Source organism: Stegostoma tigrinum, chromosome 6, assembly GCF_030684315.1.
Source record: "Stegostoma tigrinum isolate sSteTig4 chromosome 6, sSteTig4.hap1, whole genome shotgun sequence".
Taxonomy (NCBI): Eukaryota; Metazoa; Chordata; class Chondrichthyes; order Orectolobiformes; family Stegostomatidae; genus Stegostoma; species Stegostoma tigrinum.
This window is the reverse complement of record NC_081359.1, coordinates 59,434,590-59,459,619: the sequence shown is the minus strand read 5'-3', so window position 1 is coordinate 59,459,619 and position 25,030 is coordinate 59,434,590. Positions and strand designations below refer to the sequence as shown.

General features: G+C 39.2%; 1 protein-coding gene across 3 annotated transcripts in view; it reads right to left on the bottom strand.

Moving 5' to 3' along the window:
• Nucleotides 1-25,030, bottom strand: part of eif5b (eukaryotic translation initiation factor 5B) — an 85,854-nt gene that overhangs the window by 59,042 nt on the left and 1,782 nt on the right. Inside the window, exons 2-7 of one of the 3 annotated variants that reach the window (XM_048532541.2) lie at nucleotides 10,417-10,518; nucleotides 10,231-10,327; nucleotides 9,264-9,900; nucleotides 4,556-4,770; nucleotides 1,846-1,996; nucleotides 927-1,031 (exon numbers count right to left, since the gene is read on the bottom strand). In XM_048532541.2, coding sequence (XP_048388498.1) covers nucleotides 927-1,031; nucleotides 1,846-1,996; nucleotides 4,556-4,770; nucleotides 9,264-9,900; nucleotides 10,231-10,327; nucleotides 10,417-10,518 — 1,307 coding nt within the window. The remainder of the gene's footprint in view (nucleotides 1-926; nucleotides 1,032-1,845; nucleotides 1,997-4,555; nucleotides 4,771-9,263; nucleotides 9,901-10,230; nucleotides 10,328-10,416; nucleotides 10,519-25,030) is intronic. The other 2 variants (XM_048532543.2, XM_048532542.2) reach the window with 2 other exon arrangements.

Sequence of the window (25,030 nt, the reverse complement as noted above, 5' to 3'; positions counted from 1 at the left end):
GTAGAGCAGTAAACAGTGCTGTCTCAGTACCACAGACAGAGATTTGATTTCACCCTCGGGGGACTGTGCAGACTCCAGACAGACATTCTCCCTGTGTCCGCATGGGTTTCCTCTGGGTGCTCCAGTTTCCTCTCACAGTGATCAGCAGGTTAGGTGCATTGGCCATGCTAATTTGCCCACTGTCCATGGATGTGCAGACTAGGTGGATTAGCCATGGGAAATGCAGGGTTGCAGGAACAGGGTAGAGGGGTGGGTCTGGGTGGGATGCTCTTTAAAAAGGTCGGTGTGGACTTGATAGGCCACATGGCTTGCTTCCACACTGTAGGGGTTCTATGACCTGTTTTACTTTGTCCTGATAATAGGCCTGTATGTGAAATATTAATAAAAATGTTTTAAGCTGAGGCTATCCATATTAGGTTTAAAACAAAGATTACACTGTTAGACAAAGTAACCCATGAAAATAGAGACAGGAAAAGCCTACATAATCTCTGGTTTATTTCATCCAGGTTATGGCCCCTAAGTACCATAACCTCAAATACCATCCTCTAGGCACAATATCAGTAAATGCAAAAAAAAAAGTGGCCAATGCAGGCAACCATCGAAATGCATCCCCTCACTCTCTCCCGTGACAAACAAATTCCAAGAGACTGCTGCATCAGATGTATAATTAATAACTCAACTCTCTTGCATAATTGGAGATGTTCTCTACACTACAGTGACTGTTACATGTTGTGTGTACTGTTTGAGACAATTACATATCTAACTTAATTTACATTTATTTAAGGTTATACCCGAGATTGGACCTTCAATAAGTTAAATGTTCACATTGCTAAATGTGTCAGATTTATACAGATTGCTTCAATGAAATTATTTATTATTATTTAAGATTGTTGACTGGTGAAATTGCTTTAAGACTAAGCACTCACCTTCTTTGCTTTCCTCTCCTTTGCTCTCATGCTGCTTTTTCTTTTTTCTGGTATCATATACTGGTCGTTTCTTTGGAATTGAATCTTTGGATGGCACATCAACACCTTTGAAAGCAGACAGAGGAAATGCATTCAGGTCAATTTTTTTTCTTGCACCATTCACCGTCAACAGCATTCTGCACCCTTCTTTACTTCTTAAAAAAAACAACACTTTCCTGCCACATATCAGGAAAGCAAGATTCATGAATTACAATAGCTACTATGTCAAAATGAAAAAGTATGGAGAAACTCAGGAGGTTTGACAACCTCACTGGAGAAAGAGAGTGTGTTAACATTGAGTCTGTATGACTTCTTCAGAATTGAAAGAGTTTGGAATTTTTTTAATGGACATTTGACAGAAGCAGAGAGACAGTGGGAACAGGTAGCATGGAGGCCCAGTACAAAAGATATGGGGGTTGTTAAACAGTGGTGAAAGAAAATTAAACAATTACTTCCCTTTTTGATAGACCACCTTGCTCTCATGCTAATATTGTGTGCTGTAACGTTTCAACTTGGCACAATGCAAGCTCGAGGAGCACCACTTCATTTTCCACTTAGGCATTATACAGCCTCTAGGACTCAATATTGAATTCAACAATTTCACAGCGTGCCCACATGTCTATTGCCCCTTTTCATTACATTCTATTAATAAAGTGTATAGTGTGCGTGCCATTGAAAACACCGAACCACATCAGTGGCACAGGCACAGAAAGGTATACTCTTCTCCTCAGTAGTCAAAAGACTCCTGTGGTTTTAGCTGCATTAGCTAGAAGGTATACACAGTGCCACAGTAAATACACCGTGCCACAGTAAGTACACCAGATAGCTCAATAATATTAAATATTTTTGAAAAATATAAAAATTCTAACTTTGTTTATACCTTGAGCACGAAGAAGTTCAAGTGTAGCCTCAGCTCTTGCTTTGGCATCCCTCTGGGCTTTTGTCAACAATTTGCCCTCCTTCTTCAAGCGTTCTTTTCTTTCTTTTTCTTTTTGTTTCTTTTTCTCTTTACGTTCCTGTTCTAGTTTCTCCTGCAAAGTTAAATATATTACAGATTATTAAACACAACCACTAGTAAGTTGTCATGCTCGATTCAATACATCTAAAGCACACAACCCTCAAGATACATTAATGTCACTTCATCAGTCTATAAAAGTTACTTCAAAATGTCTACTTCTTGTAGGTATGTATTTTCTGGCCCATCTTTTTCAGTTTCACAAATTTTTAAACAAACCATTCAAAATTTAGCCCAAGCTCATCACACCTAGCAATGGAATGAATCAAAGATTTTGCAGTGCTGATGCCAGTTTTGGTTCAAGGTTTTTGACTAGTCACATTTTAATCTCACATGTAGCCACGGAGGAACTTCTGAAAGAATCCACTGAGACAATTTTACAGTTCTATGCAAAGTTATATGCCCAGAAGCTTTATTGGCTAATCAAGGAGTGCAAGCCATATTTTCACTTCCTTCATTCAGAAGTGCTTCACAGAAAATGATTTTCACTGTCCAAAGTATGTTTCAAAGTTTCAATTGGTACATGTCGCTGATGCAAAGATTTTAATGAATGGAATTTTCTATTTGTCCTGTTTTATTATAGCACTCGTTTTTTTCTGTGTCAAGATACATTAGTTTAAATAACTTCCCTGTCTTTCTTAGATATTCACATGCTTGGTAATTCAAGTATTAAACATTTAGTAACCAGGATACATTTGCAGCATCATATCTTCTGAAACTTTGCCTTTTGAAGGCATGTGTCAAAGTGTGATATTTATGAGAAAGCCCACTGCAAATTACCCAAATATGCAAATTTTTTTCAACAAAAGCATAAGGTTTTAAGAAACCAGAAGCCACTTGATTTTACGATAACATCAACAGCAAAAGTTAGTGCAACTATTTTTCAAAAGTTGACAACAATACCTTGGCTCATACTATGTTGTTACATAGAGAAACTCAGAAGTTGCTCTCAGAGACTCAATTTCTTTACAGAGATCACAGTTGAAGTTGCCGCAGATTGCAATCAAATAGAAATTACTGAACTGTCAATTCCTTGTCCTATTAGACTAATTATTTCACAGCAAAAATCTTGGAAAAAATTACACCTCATTCAATGAAATGCAGTTTCTGTTATGAATAACAAAGAGTGTCAAAATTATTCAAGGAAAATCCAGCAGGTACTAATAAGCAAATTTCTTACTCAAGAAATGCCAAATTTCTGCAATAAAAAGACCTGAGGGGGCCTGGGGGTCAGCAGTGAATCAGCCTTCCATTTAACAGTTACACCAGACATACAGGGGATGACTAATCCTCTAATGTTTACAATGTAACTATTAATGCTCAAGTAAATCCAGAGGGCTTAAGACAAAGGGGACTTAGCCAATAGAATTTTAAATTTCCCAGTCAAATCTGTACGTAAGCTGCGTCAGGATTTCTGCATGGTTCCAACATGCAGGTCTTCAGTGCAGAAACAGCTAGCTAGCCATCAGAATTTCTGGGTCAATGATTTCAGAAAGTGAGTACACGGTTGCACAACATATGACAACACGAGAGTCAAGGTAAATTGTCCAAAATGACAGCCAGGTTGAATAAATATTTTGTTTCAGTCTTCACAGTGCAGGGCACTAATTGTGTTCTGAACACTAAATAATCTGGGGTGCGGGGTGTGGATACAGTAGGAAACGTATGCACTATCAAGTTTCTGGGTGAAAAAAGATAGGTGAGAACACAAGTGATAAGGATGACCCAAAGAATCTGCAGGCAGGTTAAGTGAGAAGGCTAAAAGCTTGGCAAATGGAATACAATGTGAAAAAACGTGACATTTTGCACTTGGCAGGAAGAATTGAGCTTATTATTTAAACGGAGAATGTCACCAGAAAATTGCAGCACAGAGGAATTTGGGGGTCCCAGTGAACAAATCACACATAGCTAGTAGAGATAGTAGGAGCTGCAGATGCTAGAGTCTGAGATAACAAGGTGTAGAGCTGGATGAACACAACAGGCCAGGCAGCATCAGAAGGGCACAAAAGCTGACTTATCGGGTCTGGACCCTTCTTCAGAAATGGGAAAGGGGCTCTGAAATAAAGAGAGAGAGAGGAGGAGGTGATGACAGAAGGTGGAGATAAGATGGGCAGGTCACGGAGGCGGGGATGGAGCCAGTAAAGGGGCCATCCACACCTCCTTGACCTGTCCGTCTTCTCTCCACCTATCTAATCCTCTATACACTTTCCATCAGCGCCTGTCCCCACTTCCGTCTCTTTATTTCAGAGTCCCCTTCCTTGCACCCATTTCTGAAGAAGGGTCCAGACCCGAAATGTTAGCTTTCCTGCTCCTCTAATGCTGCCTGGCTTGTTGTGTTCATCCAGCTCTACGCCTCGTTAACACAAAGCTAGCATCCAAGTTTAACTGTTAATGGGAAGGCAAAAGGAACATTGGCCTTTATTTCAAAGTGTTTGTGATATCTTGATGCACAATACGGCTGCTTCTTGTATCTACACTTCCACAAACCAAAGAACTTATTTGCCCAATCTCTACTCATGCTGCCTTAGAGCAAAAATCAAATTGTGAACACTCCAGTAGTTAATTAATTAAATACCTGTTCTAAGCGCTTTGCTTCCAGTTCTTCCAACCGTTGTAAACGTTCTTCCTCCTCTCGTCTTTGCCTTTCTTCTTCTTCTTTTAATCTTGCAAGTGCTTCCTGCATAGCTTTTACAGTAGCCTTGCTGGGACCAGCTTTCTTCTTCTCTTTTTCATCTTTATCTTTCTTTTTCTTTTTGTCCTTTTTCTTTTTGTCTCCATCATTTTCTTCACCTGCAAGTTATAGTAAGTGGTATCATTCTGAAATCCTCATCAATTGCTCAACCCACAAGTGCCTTCACTTATCAAGGAAAAACCCATTAGAAAAAGCACAAAATCGAGAGTTTGTTTTGCGTTGTCCTAATTGCTACACGACAACTTAAATATTATGCAAATTTCATCTTCACCCCATCACATTCTACCAAAAAGAATTTCTACTAAACTAAATTTCTCCAAAAATATGGGTAACTTTTTTTATTTATGAAACATCAACTGGGTGTCTCACATAGGCAAAGCCCAGTCTCATTACTAATCTGATTCGCAGAAGTTTCTGCTCAGCTAGCACGAAGGACAGACACCACAGATTTGTCCAATTTCCAAGCCCTTGGTTTCAATTTTCTAAGACTTTAAGGCTTCTCCACATTTTTAAAAATTACTTCAAGTTTAACTGGATAAATTCACGCAGTACATTCAAAGTTTATTTTCTCCCTCTTTGTTAGGTCTTTAAATCTTCCCCAATCCTCTGACTTACATATGTAAAAAGAGTAGAAGTAGAATCCATGCAGTGTGGAACAGGCCTTTCAGCTCAACAAGTCCTCAACAACCCTCAGAGCATCCCACCCAGAACCCATCCCCCTATACCACTCATCCGTGAACACTATGGGCAATTTAGCATGGTCAATCCACCTAGACGGCACATCTTTGGACTGTGGGAGGAAACCGGAGCATCTAGAGGAAACCCATACAGACACGGGGAAAATATGCAAACTCCCCACAGACAGTCACCCGAGGGTGGACGCAAACCTGGGTCCCTGGTGCTGAGGCAGCAGTGCTCACCACTGAGCCACCGTTCCGCCCTAAAAAGTAAGCATGAGAATTGGTAAGATTTAAAAGAAAAATCAAGGACAGGAAAGAACCAGATAAATTTGGGAACAAAAATTAAAAAAAAACACACATCACAAGATTCTCAGAGCTTTTTCAAATTTGCAAGAAAACAAAGAGATTGGCAGAAGAAACTCAAGATCTCTCTGATGCAGAGGCAGAATATTAGTTTTCTTTAAAAAAAAATGGATATTTTGAGGAAACAGGTTGTGCACAGGTTGAATAATGCAAGCTTTTCTTCAATTATTCTTCTGCAGTATTATTAAGCTTTCAGACTGCAAAGTACTCAGTTAGTCTTAAATTGCTTCATGTGTGGCACAATTTCTCTTGTTTTTACCCTTGGCCTTTTTAAATTAAAAAAAGAAAGAGAGGTTTAGAACTGTGTCAATTGCAGTTCATAACTGTTTCAAGATTGTGGAAATATGAAATTTACGTAAGCTGCTGAACTCTAACCAAACATCGGCCTTATTAATGTTCAGCATTAAGTTTCGATAGATTATTTTAAAGTAAGATAACAATTTATGGTTCTCACATTACTACAATTTTGTTAACTTGATCTTATTCCTGAATTAGGGTATAGCATGTCTGACAGAAACAAAGCAGATTCTGCTTAAAACACTATCACATGGGGTCCTGGAAACAGCATGGAAACAGCAAAGGTTTGATTTCAGCCACAGAGCTTGCTAGACCACTGAGTAAAATTAAAGGTTATAATCCAGTGAATGCAGGTCATTGTTGGTAAGTGGGGAAGAAAAAAAACACTGATTTGGACAAATGCTGATGCATTTGCAATGCCAGGCATGAGAAATGCCCATTACTATCATCAAAAGGACATTAGCGGGCAGTATAATTCTCAAAGATAATGGGAACTGCAGATGCTGGAGATTCCAAGATAATAAAATGTGAGGCTGGATGAACACAGCAGGCCAAGCAGCATCTCAGGAGCACAAAAGCTGACGTTTCGGGCCTCTGATGAAGGGTCTAGGCCCGAAACGTCAGCTTTTGTGCTCCTGAGATGCTGCTTGGCCTGCTGTGTTCATCCAGCTTCACATTTTATTATCTCAGTATAATTCTCAATTTTTCTTTATCAAATACTAACCAATACTACCAGTAAATAAGTTTTCACTTCCCCTTGAAAACATTCATCCATCAATAAAATGGAGTCTGATTTGAACCATTCAATATATAGGCCACAAGGAATTCAAATGTTTTCTGGCAAGTTTTATTTAACCCTTGATGTCCAGGGATCATTTTTGAGTAGACCACACAAAGATGGGTTGTTATTCCTGAAATCTGGGAGCCTAAGAGGTGATTTGATCAATGTTAAAGTGAACACAGACCCTTCAGAGAACAGGGGAAAGGCGCATCTAACTTCCTGATTGCTGCTCATCCCTACACCTCAACTACTGTGAGGGAGCCTTTAAAAAAAGTCAACAGAGTTTTCTGTCCCTTTTTGCTTACTTCCACTCAAAACTGATTGCGGTTCATGCATTTCTCCTTTGTCACCATCATCTTTATCCACTTCTTTACCATCAGGACCTCCTCCTCTTTATCAAATCTCATTTATCCCCTCTAAAATAGAAAGCATTTGGAAATATTGACTTTCAAACAGAGTCACACAATCATGTCTCTGGAATGACAAGTAGATCTAAGCAATTAATGCTTATTGTGCTGTTAAGACATGTCGTGACTACTAAATCCATTCAGATTCAGCGTCTTCAGGTTTGATTCTCTCCCCCACCACCCAAAAAAAAATTATTGCTTTACTTGTTCTAAAGTCACTGTTAGCTGAATCTTCGCACCTCAACCTGTTTAAATGGCTTAAAACACCATCCACTATTCCAAGCATCTATTCCCTGCACTATACGATTTCCTATTAGTACCAGAGGTAGTTCTGCTATAACAGTAATTGCTTTCTTGTGCTACCTTGCACTATAGAAAATCACGTCATAGGGAAATCGCTATAGAAAATCGCTATACTGTGCAGTAGAAAGTTTGCATTATACAAACAGTGTCCACTATTCATTAATCATGTTACAGCCAATTCATGTTAACGAAACACACATTAAAACAGAAATACCTGTATATATCTTTACGTTCACCGCAACTGAATAGCTCCCTGCACCCTTATTCAGTGGTCAATTACCCCATCAGTCTCTCTTCTACTTTATGCAGGTACCAAGAACCTTGGATATGCTGCCGGCCAAAGTTACAAACTGAATCCTCATACCTACCCAACATAGTCATATCTTTCTACCTTCAAAGGGTTCAAGGTACCACACACAACGATCAGCACTGACTTCCAGCTGTGGATGTCACTGCTACGGACAGGTCTGGGAGGTCCACACAGCCGGAAAGAAAATTAGAGAGAACACTGCTTTTTACCCTTATCGATAATCAATTCTAAAGATTATTTAAACATAAAAGGTTAAACGGTGTTTTTCTCCCCACTCCCTAAAACCCCACATCAAAGGATTCATATCTAAACCAAAACTCCTGGAATTGGAGGCATTTCTCACAAACATAGTAGTCCAGATCGCAATCCTCCCTACAAAATTCCACTTGCAGCATTTAAAGCACACAAGCTACAATCCAACCTTGGACTGTTTTCGGAATACACAAGAAATTTGTTGAAGTGGGCTGTGCCTTAATTTTTTTTGCCTGATATGCAAATTCAGCTAAAAACATTAACCCAAACACGGTCTATGCAGGAACTTCTGGGTTGCTACAGGGCTAAGGAGGCAACATAGGCATGGCACAGCTGGTTGCAAATCTAATTTTATTGGCTAGCTAACAATGTGGTTTCAGTTAAATCAGTTATATTTGTTTTAGTAATAATCAGTTTATCTAATTTAAATCTTTAACTATTTGCTAATATTACCAAATAACAAATTTCCTAGAATTAGAGGCAAAGACCAGATTTCCATTAAATCCTGATTGCAGATATTACATGCAGCTGATGGCCTTTTTCCTACAACAAAATGGCACACTATCCACAACTTCAGACAAAAACAAAAGACAGAAGATAAGGCAGAGGTAATAAAATGTGAGGCTGGATGAACACAGCAGGCCAAGCAGCATCTCAGGAGCACAAAAGCTGACGTTTCGGGCCTAGACCCTTCATCAGAGAGGGGGATGGGGGGGGGGGGGTGGGGGGAGAACTGGAATAAATAGGGAGAGAGGGGGAGGTGGACCGAAGATGGAGAGTTGCAATGGGAGAGAGATTCCCTGAGGTTGGTCCGGAGGGAGGAGGGTAACTTCTTCAGGTTAAGGCAGAGGAAATGGAAAGGACAAACAAACAAAAACATGGAAGAAAACAAAAAAAGGAAAAGGTAGAATTAGAAGCAAAAGAATTAGAGAATAAAGGACATGAAGACAGTGACAGGTAGAGCGTGAGCACATTCTTCATCTTGTTGTCCACAAGAACAGAAAAAACCAATTAGTTTTTGTTTGAAAAGAAAACCATTTGGAGACCATGAAATGTTATTCCCATTTGGTTTCCAATGCAAGGTGTGACATACTTCAAAACAAATGTAGGGAAAACATAAGGAAATTGCTCAGACAGACTAAAAATACAGGCTCGAACAACCGTCTTGGGAATATAAATCAGATATCTAAAACAGTACCTTCCGCACCTGCAGTATCTTCAATTCCCTTAACTTCAGCAGTTGCAGTAACATTCATTTTCTCATGTACATTTTTAGAAACAAGTTCAGCTTCAGCTTTCTGAGTTTTAGCTTCCTGCTCTTTTTCCTTTTTCTGTCGTTCAGAATCATCCCTTTCTTTCTGCTTACGAAGTTTAGCCTTTTCCTCTTCCCGTTTCTTGCGCTCCCTTTCTTTCTTTTCTGCTTTCTTTTGTGCAGCTGTTTTTAGCTTGAATCCAGAATCTCCTCCATCTTCCCCTTCACTTTCACCTTTCTTGGGCTGATTACTTTTTTGATTCTTCTTATTCTTTGTATTTTGAGGGAACTCACTGCTTTCTTCATCACTGGCTGAATTTGCTTTAGAATTCTTAGTCTCGACTTCCTCACCTTCTGAAAGCTCTAGTTTTTGTGCAAGACTTTGGGATCTCCCTTTAGCTCTCTCAATGAAGTCTTCTTCATCCGATTGCTCAGATTTTTGCTTCCGACCTTTGCCTTTTGGTAGCCCAAACTCTTCACCTTCCACTTCATCATCTTCAAAACCAGATTTTGGGACCTTCTGGCTCTTTTTCTTCTTATCTTGCTTTTTATTGACTGGCTCAGATTCATCTATCTCTTCTTTCTAATAAAATGAAAAATAGTTTCAAAATATTGCACACTCATTCCATTGCAAAAAATGAACTTGAAAATTCAACCAGCCCTATCTGAGCCAACTTATCTGACTTAGCAGCAAGGGCCATTATTCCTAACTGGATTTAGAGTGTAATAAAGATTCACAGGATATGGGATTGGAAACCTCAGATCAAATAACATATAACGCAGTTCATTCTGAACAAAAATTTCACTGCCAATTAGTCATTCCCTTTGTGATTATAAACACTGCAGAACAAAAACTGAAAGAATTACAATTCTGGAAATATCCACATCAAAATGGTAAAGCTTTAAGTTAAACCTTTACTTTGGATGAAGATTTGGCTGCTTCGTTATGACCCTTTGTTCCTTGAATCTCTAAAGAAAGTTCTTCAATTTCTTTTAGTATATCATCTTCCCTGGAATTTTAGAACAAACAAACTCAGTACAGAAGCAAACACAAGAACAAACAAAAATAAAACTCAAACAATCCAAAACTAATACTTACTCAAAATCTTTTTTCTTCTTTTTACTAACCGGTTTAGATTTAGGAGCTCCTGCTCCCTCAATCTCTGCTGCCAATGCATCAATATCAATGTCATCCTTGGCACTAGGAACAAAATTAGACATTGTAAAGATTGCATTGTTTATTTTTCTGTATTTTTGACTGCGGGCTGAAATGGAAAAAGAACTACCGGGAGATAAAAAGGATTGTGGAAGGGATTGCTACACCTTTTAAAAACAAGTTGTCCTCACTCATCGTTCATAGGCCAGTGGTTATGTCAGTGGATAAGAAACCCACGGACCCAGGATACGTTTGGGAAATTGAATTCAATAAAAACCTGGAGCTAAAAGCACAATGCTGACCATGGAGTCATTGCTTGTGGTCTGAAAAGCTCTTCTGATTCATTAATGTCCTCTAGGGAAGGAAATCTCCCCATCATACCTACTCTGGACTATTGAGACTCCAGATCCTCAGCAACATGATGAACTCAACTGCCCTCTAGGCAATTGGGGATGGGCAATAAATGGTGACCCATACAACAAATAAATTGACACTGCTGCTTTTTCATGCAATGGGCGAAGGTTAGTTGTAGATGAACTGCTATCTGCAAGTGCATAGGAAGAGAGATTTGGTTGCCTGTTGATGCCAACAAGTGTTTGATTGGTCTGTGGAGTGACTGGCTCCTATGTAGCTGAAGGTAGGTAGTTTGTGTGTAGGTACAGAAGCCTTTAAACACTGCAAGGGGACATGGTGCATCTCACTCTACCTTTAAAAAATAAACCATGCCAAAGATTAAATGAAGCCAGTTTATTTTTCCTCACAGGAATGGAAAATTTCTAGCTCTTAACGAGTAGCTAAAAGATTTTTGCAATTTGTGAATCAGTCACTTTGTGACTCCTGCATGGTAGTGTGAAGTGCCTGCAGAACAGAGATCGATGAATGGCAAGGAAAAGGATCACTAAATCATGCTCCATCTCTCTCTCCTCTCATAACACCGATTTTTGTATTTCTGTATGCGCACAGGGGAAGTTTAAGCAGAGCTATATGTCAACAACTCATAGCTACTTTCCTGCAGCTAAAGTGTACGTATTTGCTATAAATATTAATTTTTGTTAGGCACCTAAACTTAGTTTCTGCTTTCCATAAACCTGAATTTAAGAAGTCAGGTAAATTGGGGAATTTCAGATACTTGAACAAAGTCTATAACTTTTGTGATAACACGGTGTGAAACTGGATGAACACAGCAGGCCAAGCTGCATCAGAGGAGCAGGAAAATTTGACGTTTCGGGTCGAGACCCTTCTTCAGGAAATTTTCTGAAGGGAATCGATCTAAAACGTCAAACTTTCCTGCTCGGTCTTCTGTATTCATCCAGCATCACACCGTGATATCTCAGTCTCCAGCATCGGCAGTTCCTACTATCTCTAATTTTTGTGACAAGTTTGGGAACAGGAGGGCTTGATTTTTAGGACACTACCCCAGAGACAGGTGATAATATACCAATTTCTAAACAAGTATGTCAATATTTAAAGACGATGCAACAGGACCTGAATACCTACCCTTGATGGGTGTAATTAATGTAATCTCTCACGTTGCAATCTGACTGAATGCTTCATTAAGATGGAGGGCAACAGTTGATTTTGCGACTAGGGTCCTTAATCTAAATAAAGGAAACTATGATGTCATGATGTGCAAGCTGGCAAGAATAGATTGGGGAATGAAAGGAATTATGATGAATAGCAATAACAAATATTTAAACAGCATGTGGAGGAACTGCCTCAATTGTTCATTCCTGTTTGGCTCATAAATAAAAACAGGACAGATGGCTGACATGGCGAACAAGGCAAATTAGGGATAACATTAGAACCAAGAATGGATCATTCAAAACGGCCAAAAAAGCAGCTGATGAGGACCGAGAACAGATTAGATTTCAGCAAAGGAAGGCAAAGAATTAATTAGAAGGAGGAAAATAGAACATAAATGAATTTCATGTAAGTACAGAAGCTCTTGCAGAGGGGAAAAGAAAAACGTTAGTGGAGAAAAACATAGGCCCCTCATTCAGAAACAGGGGAAGTTGTAATGGGAATAAAAGAGGAGATGAAGAAAGTGTAATTAGACATATATTTTGGTCCTGCTTTCAAACAAGAGGACACAAATAACATCTCAAAATGCTGGAGAACATAGGGTTTACAGGAGGAACAAACTGAAGGAAATTGGTATTCCAAGTTAAATGGATTTGGGACTTGATGGGATCAGAAGGCCAACAAATCCCCAGAACATGATAATCTCGATTCCATTTAAGGAAGTGACCCTAGAAATAGTGGATCCATTGGCGGTCATCTGACACGATTTTACAGACTCAGAACAGGTCTATGGATTGACAGTAGCTAATGCCACCCATTATTGTTTTAAAAGGGAGACAGAAGGAAAACCAGTTAGCTTGACATCAGTAGAGGGGAAAATGTAAGAGTTGATTGCAAAAGAATTATAAGCAGTGCACTTGGAAAACAGCGACAGAATTGGACAGAGTCAGTATGGATTAAAGAAATGGGAATATGTTCGACAAATCCATTGGAATTTTGAGGATGTAACTGGTAGAACTGATATGCAGGCATCAGTCAATGCGGTTTATTTGGACGTTCCAAAGGCTTTCACTAAAGGCACCACCGAAGAGATTAACGTGTAAAATTAAAGCACGTGGGATTGTGATAGTGCACTCACATGGGTGGAGCACTGGTTGGCAGAAAGGAAACCATTAGGAATGAATTGGTTCCCACTCTCCCTCATGAGTAAGTACTGGTGAGCCACAGGCATCAGTACTATTCACAATATATACTGATGATTTAGATGAGGGAACTGAATGCAACCTCTCCAGGTTTGTAATGACACAAAAGCTGGGTGGTAGGGTGGCAGCGAGAAGGATGCAAAATTACTTCAGTGATTCTGAACAAATCGATTAAGTGAACAAACGCATGACAAGTACAGTGTAATGTGGATTAATGCTAGAATATCCATTTCAGAGGTGGATTATCACCAGAACGATGATCGATTGGAAAAGGGGTAATACAATAAAACCTTTAAGTCCTTGTACACCAGTCACTGAATAAAGTATGCAGGCGGTGAGGGCAGCAAATGGTACGCTGGCATTTATAGTGACAGGATGATATTCACCTGTGTTAAAGGACAGAGCAGGAGGGTTGTAAAGACTGAGTGGAGGATACGCCAGGCCATGAGATTGTAGATCATTCTCAAGAATGATTCTGCTGTTGATGACCCACAGCACCTCACAGATGCAGCAATTCAACACTGGACATCCGTTTGAAGTCTGTCCCACTTGGCACGGTAACAGTACCAAATAACACAATGGAGGGTATTCTCAATGTGAAGGGGGAACAACTTCTCTAACAGGGGCATGCGATGGTCACTCTGACCAACACTTATGGAAAGATGTATCTGCTGCTGTCAGATTGGTAAGGATGATTTCAAGTTTGTTTTTCCCTTTTTTGGATTCCCTCCATAGACCTAGAATGACACTAAGGACAAATGGACTTAGAACACAGAACATGACAGCACAGTACAGGCCCTTTGGCCCTCGACGTTGTGCCGAACTGTCATACCGATCTCAAGCCCATCTAACCTACACTATTCCATGTACGTCCAAATGCTTGTCCAATGACGACTTAAATGTACCTAAAGTTGGCAAATCTACTACCGTTGCAGACAAAGCATTCCATTCCCTTACTACTCTCTTAGCAATAGACAGCATGGTTTCATGCGGAGGAGGTCATGTCTCACTAACTTGATTAAGTGTATTGAGAAGGTGAGAAAGATGGTGGATGAGGGAAAAGAAGTTGTCTACGTGGACTTCAATAAAGCCTTTGATGAAGATCCTCATAGCAAACTGGTATGAAAGGTGAAGTCACATGGTATCAGGGGTGAGCTGGCAGATGGGGACAGAACAGGTTAGTCATGGGAGACAGAGGGTACCGGTGGAAGAATGCTTTTCGGAATGGAGGGCTGTCACTAGTGGTGTTTCTCAGGGATCAGTGCTGGGGCCTCTGTTGTTCATGGTTTATGGAAATGATTTGGAAGAAAACATGGATGGTCTAATTAGTAAGCCTGTCGACAATACAAAGATGGTGGAGTTGCAGGTAGTGAGAAGAACTGTCAGAAGATACAGCAGAATATGGAGCAGTTTGAGGTACGGGCAGAAAGTTGGCGGGTGGAGTTTAATCCGGACAAATGTAAGGTGATGCATTTTGGAAGGTCAAGCACAGTGGAAATTATACAGTGAATGGCAGAACCCTTAGGAGTATTGACAATGCAGAAGGATCTGGGTGTGCAGGTCTTTAGATCACTGAAGATGACAACACAGGTAGATAAGGTTAATGGCATGCTCGCCTTCATTGGATGGGGCTTTGAGTATAATGACAAACAAGTTATACTGCAGTCTTCTAGAACTTTGTTTAGGCCACATACTTGGGATATTGTGTACAATTCTAATCAACACATTACCAAAAGGATGTTGATGCTTTGGACAGGGTGCAGAAAAGGCTTGTCAGGATGTTGCCTGATACTGGGGATTTTAGCTGTCAAAAGTTTGTTTTCATGGAACTCAGGAGATTGAGAAGCGACCTGATAGAAGTTTATAAGATTGTGAATAGCATAGATGAAGTGGAAAGTATGAGGCTTTTTCCCAGGGATCAATTACAAAGGGACACAGGTTTGGGGTGGGTTTGAGGAGTTTACAACAGATGTGCAAGGCGGGTTTTTCACACAAAGGATAGTCAGAGGTGGTGGTGGAAGCAGACACAATAGCAATACTCAAGAAGCATCTGGATGAACACATGAACAGAAAGGGAATAAAGGGATACGGATCCTGTAAGTGAAGATTGTTTAGATATGGAAAGGCAAAATGTGTTGGTGCAGGTTTGGAGGGCCAAAGGGCCTGTTCCCGTGTTGTACTGTTCTTACTTCTATAAAAGCTAGATGATAAGTACAAAATTAAGAGGCTAATGGAATGTTGGTCTTTATCACAAATACTGTTAATAAACAAGATGAGAGTTATATTTCTGTGTAATGCACATCATTAGATTCCATCTGGGTATTACATTCAAATCTGAGCACTGCACCTTGGGAAAGATATACTGGAGGATCAGTACAAATTCACTGAAATGATATAATAGCTAAACGGGTTAATGCTGGCATGCTGCACAGACTAGGTTTGTGTGCCTGTGGAAGTGGAAGATTACTCGATCTTGACATAGTCATGTGGCATTTACCATCATTCAAGGTTTGAGATGATAGATGGAAAGAAGCTAATTCTTCTAGTTCCAGAGATTACAAAGCAAAGGGGCAAAACTTCAAAATATAGCAAGGTCATTAAAGGATAACATCAGAAAATAATTCTTCAAAGTGAAGATGGTGGAAAATTGGAACGCTTTCCGTCAGATCAATGCAAAATTTCAACACCAAAATTGATAGTTTTTTTTGGTTTGGCTGGAAATGAGACTTTCAGACAAGATAGTTAGGCAGTAAAAAGTTATATGCCGAACATGATCTCAGATGTCTCTTATGATCCCAATAATCAATCATGTTGTCTGGTTATTCATCAACAGTGCCCTCAAATACATGCACTGCATCAGAACCACAGAAGATTGAAGCATAGAAAGAAACCATTCATTACACAGATTCTTTACTAGATCAACCCAAATTAATTCTGCTGTCCTGCACTCTCTACAGACATCACTTTTTTTTTTGCTTTAAAATATCATTTAAAATTTTTCCTCTAAATTTAAGAGTAGTCCCGACATCAATATCTCCTTTCGTGCTTTAACATTCATTCGTGCTTTAACAACCTATTAATTCAAATTTTTTTTCTTAACCTCTGCCCGCACTATTTTAAAATCAATGACGTCAGTGCTGATTCTCCAAAACAATTTTTGTTATTCACTCCTTCAGAAGTCCCTCCGTTTAACAACTTCCACTTATGCCAATGAAAATTGTCCAAACATCATAAATCTTTCCTCAAAACAACTTGTTAAACCTAGAATCCTCCCAAAGCAATGTGCGTCTCTAGATAACTTTAATATCCTTTCTACAACTGGGTAGCTAAAACTACACCCACATCCAATCATTCTAATTATACTCCATCTTCTTTGCAGCCTTGTAAAAAAAATAATGAGATGTAGATAAGTTTGGACCACTTCTAATCCTTATCCCTCTTTACTTGCTGATAACTATGTGCACATTGCTAGATTTCCTCAGTTGCATCATCCTACGCTTCCTAGGAAGATTTGTACAGTAGGAATGATTTATAATTCTAGGCATGATTAACATTCAATGTACACACAGAAGTAATGCTGAAAAATGTAACAATGATATTAACATACTTTGCATTATATGTAAATATTATCATCTATATTTTGATCAGCACATGACGAAACTGAGACCACAGTATACTTTGGACACAAAGAAACAATCAATTGGTCTTAGAACCCCAATCAATTTTTTTCACTTCCACCTCAAGAGCCAATTCCAAGTTGCCTTCATGCATGGCCTGGATATGTAATGAATTTTTCACATTAATAAACATGAATGCTACGCTGAAAAGCAATCCTGCTGGCTTAGAAAGTGAAGAAAAACTATAGAATTACTCAAAAAGTAAATAAACTCCATTTGGCAGACTTTTTTCTTTAAAAATCAACCAAACAGAAACCAAGTCAAAATTATTAACTGCCAGCTTCACAACAATTAGCCATTTCAATTTCTTACATGACAAAAATGGCCAGAGGTCTGCTCTAAGTATGAATGATAAGATGAGTTGTGAAATTTAAAAAACCAAACTCTCATTGCCTATGAATGATGATTCCTACATTTAAAGGATATCAGTGCTCCATAAACAAGGTACGTGTTTCCTTGAAATGCAACTTGCTATTTAGCCAAACTAACAAATCAAAAGGCAAAAGCAGAAACTTCACAATTTAGACAAACTTGATGACAAATCAAAACATTCTCTTGAAAACACAGCTATACCAGTTCTGCTAAACAGACTGTGTGACCGAGGCATTCTTTTTCCATACGCTATACAAACTCTCAATCGATTTTCTCAGAGTTTGTTGATGACCAGAAGTTGCAATGAGGCATTTTGGTTAAAATTACTGTTGTCAATGGAAAACAGGGAAACCCTTCACAAATTTTAACTTTTGTATCATGGACACCCTCAATTCCAAAATGTGTTTTTTTTTAGAAAAGGAGGATTGCTAGAGATAATAGCTGCAGGGGTTAAAAAAAGTTGCTGTATAGAATCAAAGGGATACCTCACCTAAAAACGTCTGCAAACAAACTGTACTACATCTCTTATGACTACAGAGATAATGAGGTTCATGATCTACTACTCAACAGCACACCTTCTCCGGGAGACTGTACTCCAAATTTCTGACTTTTTTTCTTGGAACAAGCTCATTAGTGAAAAAAGCAATTTCAATTCCACTGCATATCTACTATGCCGGGCTTCAGCATGCATGGGCTCTCCAGGTCAGAGTTGAAAAAACATCCCTCATTACCCATGTTGAGAAATGAAAGACTCTCTTAACCCATTCCAAGTGCTGCAAACCAGCTAAAGAGACAGGATGGAAGTAACTTGAATCAGCCAACAAGACCAAGAATCTCAAATTGTCTCCTCATTGCTGATGACAGAGCTATCACTCATCGCCACTGCAACGGCCAGAACATTCAACTATTCCCTTTCAGTTTTATTCAGTCATTCACGAGATGAGGGCGTACATGACCAAGTAGCATTTACTGCCCATCCCTAATTGCCCAGACAACAGTTCAGAGTCAACAACATTGCTATAGGTTGGGAGTCACACGTAATCCAGACCAGGTAAAGATGGCAGTTTCCTCCCCGAAGGACATTAGTGAAGCAGATGGGTTTTTCCCCAACAATCTACAATGTGTTCAGTGTCATCATCAGGTTCTTAATTCCAGATATTTTATTGAATTCAGATACCATCTGCCATGGCAGAATCTGAACCCAGGTCCCAGGAACATTATCTGGGTCTCTGGATTAACAATCCAACGAGAATACCACTAGGCTGTTGCCTCCCTTAAGTTGTGAGCGATTCAGAGATGGATATGAATTGTTTTTTTAAAATACTTTTGTATTTTTGGACTTATTTTACTTCTAATATATGAATATGTATATGATGCGTTACTAATTCTTTCTGCATGTAGTAGTTAATACATTTTGTTAACTAAGGGAAGCCTAGTTAAATTGACTCCTTTGAAAGGATACATTCATTTTTGTCTGGGAGAAAGCTATCCACAAGGGAAGAGATCCTTTCAACTTAATCTAGTTGCAACTCACTGAGGGGGTGAATGAATAAAAACAGGCAGTCAGTTCATCCCTCCTCACCTGGAGGCATCCCATCTGTAATTACAAGTGAATTATGGACCTTGTCCAGGGTCTGGTCATAACATATGTCATGCAATAAATCATTTCTTATGGGTAAATTCTTCACACAAAAATTAAAAGTACCACTGTCTTGTCTGTTGCATTGTGCTTCTTTACTAACAGTAAATTAAATTTTGCATTGGAAATCTTATTTCATGTGCTAAGTACTGTACTTAAATAAATGTCTTTACAGTCCATAACACTACTTCATAATTTAATTGTATATTCATGGCTAAATCCTTTATGGATTTTTATGAACTGCTTAATAAATTGGTCTAAAATTATAATTTTAAGTGGGTATAAACAGGCTTAATAATTTTAATATAAATTGAGTTTTACACAACTTTCTGTACCCACTAGATTTACCAGAGTTATCTTAACAATTTTAAAGGCGTAATAAGTAGAATCTCTTATAATCATGCTTTGCAGGCGCTTTGGATTTCACTAATAATGCAATACTTGCAAATATTCCATTGGTCTCAATAAGAACAAATTTTTTGGTACGCTCAAATACCTTAAAATGGATGGCGTATTGTGAAGGGCACTTTGTTTTTAAGTAAAAGTGTGCAAGTTGTGCAACCTCAGCATCCAAATTAACACCTAAAACTCTCGATTTGGTCCCTCAGCGACAATTTTTTTTTAAACTCAACGTCTCAAAACAGTCAGTTAATCACAAAGGGAGAAAAATCTTCTAATTCACACACACATTATTTCAAGGATTAATTTTTCTAATGTTCACACTTCAGACCAATGACTCCATCAAACCAATTTATTAAAGCTTCATGGTCCACATTTTTGATGTGCTGTCAGTTTCGATATTTACGCAGGCAATTGTGCACATCTACAGAGGCACAATGCAAATGCAAGTTGGTGCAATTGATCCTCTGCCCCCACTGAATGAATTTCAAGATGTTATTGTCAAATTCTTCCACATACTTGCTCTACCTCCTCCGCGCAATCCTCTCCAATTAGATACTCCCACATGATGTATCATGGGCTTCTCTGACACTAATGTCTCTTCTGATAGCCACTTCTTTCACTCCACTGTGAAGCCATTATTTTTGTCACATCTCTCTACAATTCACTGCTACAACCATTTCACCTTCACGTTTTTCTCTGTGTCTTCAAAGGCCTTCTTAATATATTTTCCAACAGTAAGTCTTATTTATCCAATAAAATGGGGTCAGCAGGAAAGTGAGAATGTATCTTTATTAAAGATAAAATATGTCCTTTTACAAGGAGTATTATGAATTCATCACCTCATTCACCATGTAATCTCAATAAAAGATATAATTTTGTAACCAAAATGAAAACCAAAGCTTCTGATTATTGCACTACTCTGTAATATCAATAAATCATAGAATCACAGAATCAATACCTACAATGTGGAAGCAGGCCATTCAACCCATCAAGTCCACACTGACCACACCCACCACACTAATCCCTGTAAACCTGTATTTCCCATGACTAATCCCTGTGGCCTGCACAGCCTTGGACACATAGGCAATTTAGTATGGTCATTCCACCTCTTTGGACTGTGGGAGGAAACCAGAGCATCCAGAGGAAACCCTCACTGACGTGGGGAGGATGTGCAAACAGATACTCACCCAAGGCCAGAATCAAATCTGGGTTCCGGCACTGTGAGGCAGCAGTGCTAACTATTGGGCCACTGTGCCGCCCATTAATACATAGTAACAAACCGCAAAATAAAAGCATAGGTTAACTTGCATATTTTTCACTCCTGCCAAAAGGAGCATGTTACTTCCACTCCATTCTTCCTATAAACAAATAGCCAAAGGAATCTGTCACAATAAGGACAAATGCGTACTCAAAACTATTCTCCACCCTTCCCCAACTCAGTCTGCTTATTCTACTTTAAACTTAACCAAAACCAATTCACGTTTGCACCTAAAAAGGTGAATAAGATCACGTCAAGCTCTTAAAAATCTGCTTCCAAAGAAAATCAGACTGTATTTTGTTCAAGAATTGCCAAGTGTTTCCTTTTATAAATAGATAATATTAAGGCAGCAAAGGCTTGCAATGCTATGCTGGTCCGTTAACTGCTTCAGCCAGACTGTTAAGAATGCAAGTTAGAATGGCTCCAGACTGATCCACTTACATAGCATTTGTTGGTCTCAATTAGACTGTTAGCATGAACACCAGAACTGGCTTCAACACCTCTAAGTACGGAACAGAAACATCAGGAGATTCCCCTCCTGTATGCTATCCAATGACTGAAGATGAAACCTGCATGTACAGTACTATGATTTATCTCCCTCCCCCTTTCCATTATTCAGGAGCTTTACAGCAATTAAACCATGGGCTGGATTTTCCAAGGGTTGGTAGTTTTGTGTAGATTTCCACTCCCTTTTATTAAGCAAAAGAAAGGAGCTCTGCATTTGAGAAGAGATTGTGGTCCTTCAGAAATGTACAGTCATACACCATTCTTACAGGCTTATTTTGCAGTGCCAAACTGTACGAGGAAAGCCAGCTATGCCCTTTATTGAGTGCAGTCAGCTGTCATAATCTGAAATTAAAAGCTCCAGACAGCCACTTTGACAGCTGCATCAAAATCTAAGTACATAAGTCAAATATGAAGTTACTGAGCTGGGACAGTAAGTAAGGTGTCAGATGGGTAGGGGAGGAATTAGGATACCAAGTACATTGAAGCAACGTGGGTAGCTTGCAGGGGTTGGTCCTGGGGCAGGGGAAGGGGACATTCAGATCTTGCAGTAGGGTATGGGGATGACATCAGAGATTGGGCCTGAGGTTGATAGGGACTGGAAGGTCATGTATGGAACAGGGAAGGGATGTTGCACCCTGGCGGTATTGAATCAAAGTCTTTGGGGCTTCAAGGATCTGAGAGTTGTATCTTGGGGTGGGGGTGAGTTGTGCATGGTAGTGAGCTAAATTTGCTAAACAGTTACTCAATGATTCGTTGGGGTATTAAATAGGCCAATGTTTCTTGAGTAACTATTTAACTTAATTTTGTCAGAACCCTCAAATCTCCAATTTAAGATGGATAAGTTCAGAGGATTCCAGGCACAGAGGAATTGCTCTGCCGAAAAATGCCATTTCTCAGGCAATTGCTTTGTAGTGTGCTTTGATGAGGTTTCTGCAGTCTCTATATGCAAGGATATCTCACTGTTGTGTTGTTATGACATGGGAAAGTTTGTGGAATCTTACTACACACAAACAGTAGTCAGATAATCTGTTTTAAATCCCACTAAAGAAGGATAATTGCTGGTCAAGATAGGAAGTGATCTTTCCTGCTTGCCTTCAAAATACTGTTATTGTTTGACATCCCTGAGAGGACATAAGACATATTGGGTTAACATTGTTTCCCAAATTTGTCCAAAAGTGCAGCGAGCTCTCAGTTCTGCACTGAAGCCTCAGCTAAGGTTTGTGCTCAAGTCCGTGGGAACTTGAACACTAACTTTTCGATCCAGATGAATGCTACAACTGCACTTTGACTGAAAACTCAGTTTCTAGTTGCCACATTCAACAGATTACCATTAAAAATCTGAAAAGTTTGTAGTGAAAATATTTTTTGAAAACAGAGTACAACAACAGAAATCTCTCCCATAATGCTTTTGGATACTAAAACTATTTCCTAAACACATCAAAAAAAAGCTACTGATTGATTAAAGCTTCAGTCTCTGCTCTTAACTAGTGTTCTTTCATTGATTCATTCAATCACAAAAAATATTACTGTGCTTAGTAAGGGTACATATCAAACAAAATTGGAGATTAGAAATAATACAATGTGACAAATATACTCCCATTAAGTTGTGCTATTTTAGTGAATACAAGGCCAAAACTGGATAAAATTTGAGAAAAATTAAAGAACAGAGAATTTTCAAACAATCAATACCAGAACAGCTAACAGCTGACCAAACATCATAAAAATGAGATACAACAGAAAGTTCAACAATAATGTGACTGTTAACTCCAGCAGGCACAAACAAACTGAAACTCATTCAATGCTATCATCCCAGCTGATGGAATTTAACTTGTCCATTAATATCAACTTGAAATCTGGTTTGATAGACTAGAAATTGAATTTGGGCAATTGGTTTATTACTGTGGTCAGTAACTGAATGTATTAAAAAGAGGCTGCCAATCTACTTTTAACAAAAAAAATATATATTTATGTTCATGTTATTAGACAAATCCTTTTTCTAACTTAGCCTTTGGGATCAGTTTAACTCAGTTGGCTGGACTGCAGAATGAAGCTAACAGCATGGGTTCAACTCTTACGCTGGCTGAGGTTACCATGAAGGATTCTACTTCTCAACTTCTTCACTCGTCCAAGACATGGTGACCCTCAGGTTAAAATACCACCAGCTGTGCTTCTCCAATGAGACAGTCGTCCTGCAGTTTGGTAAGACTACAGTGACTTTACCTCTGTATAAGAACTATTTGAAATGTTCTTAGCACATATTAGGAAGATACAATCTTCTTGCTCTCACCTTAAAAGTCCAAGTTACTCTCTTTCCACTTTAAAAGCTTCTTGTTCAGGAAGCATGGCTATTCTTGGCTTCTTACCAGCAAACTTCTGCATTCACTCTACACCATCATGTCCAGGTCAGATTTCTTCAGGAGACCATTAAGCTGCTAACATAACCGATTTATTCCTCACGAGGTGTTCACTTAAATTGTGCATTCAATGGCCTTGTAAGATATTCATAGATCATCATCACAGAACTCCTATAGTGTGGAAACAGGCCCGTTGGCCCAAAAAATCCACACTGACCCTCAGAGCATTCCACCCAGACCCATTCACCCCTCTCGTCATAACCCACCTAATCTACACCTCCCTGAACACCACGGGCAATTTAGCATGGCCAATCCATCTAGTCTGCACGTTTTTGGACTGTGGGAGGAAACCAGAGCACCCGGAGAAAACCTACGCAGGCACAGGTAGAATGTGCAAACTCCACACAGCTAGTGGCCCGAGAGTGGAACTGAACTCAGGTCCCTGGTGTTGTGAGGCAGCAGAGCTAACTACCGAGCCTTCGTGCTGCCCACATTCTCCTGTCACCTAACTTTTTGCCACACAGGGTTTTTCTTCTGCACTGTCTTTTTTTTTAAATTGCTAAACTGCAGTGGTAAATCAAGGCTGATGCACACCTTTTCTCTCCACTGGGCATGCTTATCTCTCTGAAATACACTTACCTACCCATTAGTCTTCTAAATGGTTCTATCTTTCTAGGAAGGCATTTCTATCTCTGCCTCCTTGTCCCAGAGGACATCTTGTTGCTGCAACCCATTTTATATTTCCCTTCAGAGTCACTGAAGTGTTACAGTGCAGCAGGAGGCCATTCAACCCCTCCTGTCTTCAGCAGCTTTCCAAATGGGAATTATAACTCAGCGCCACTCTCCTGCCTGCTTCCCAAAATCTTGCACATTATTTAATAGAAAGAATCATCTAGTGCCATTGAATGCCTCAATTAAACTTGCTTCCACCTCAGTTCTCACTACAAGTGTTCAACTACTGAACATGACTCAATCGTTGTGTGAGGAAGTTCTTTTCTCAAATCACGTTTTTATTTTGCAAATCACTTGAAATCTGTACCATCTCATTCATTAGCCGCTTCTTTTAGGACCATTGGTTGAAGTTCATCAGGATCGGGGCAATTGACAGGCCTAAGTTCCAATAATTTAATAAGAACCACTTCTTTGGAGATTGAGAGTTTCTCCAACTAATGAGCTTCCCTCTTGTTTTTGTTTTAAAACCTTCCCCTGCCCATATTTCTCCTTGAAAGCTGATTATTCTAACTCCGATTCAGGTCTGATGAAATGTTAACTATTACTTTCCACAAATTCTATAATACCGAACGTGCATTTGCAGCATTTTATTATTTATTTCCAATTTCCAGCATCTGCAGTATTGTGCCTGTGTTCAAAATTTAGCACATTTGATATTTTTCATTTCCTGAAATCTAGATTATTCATTCATGCACCCCTTCCTCTCTCACTTCATGTTTCTTGATCTACACACACCAATACGTAATCTCTCTCAAGATCTCTGCTTCTCACAATCGTTCCTTCTCCCACAAACAACCATACATCAATCATTATCAATCTCTCACCTTCTGCATTTAGTGTCCGTCACTAATGATTAATGGTGACAACTTGTTTCATAATTTTCAGTAATAAAT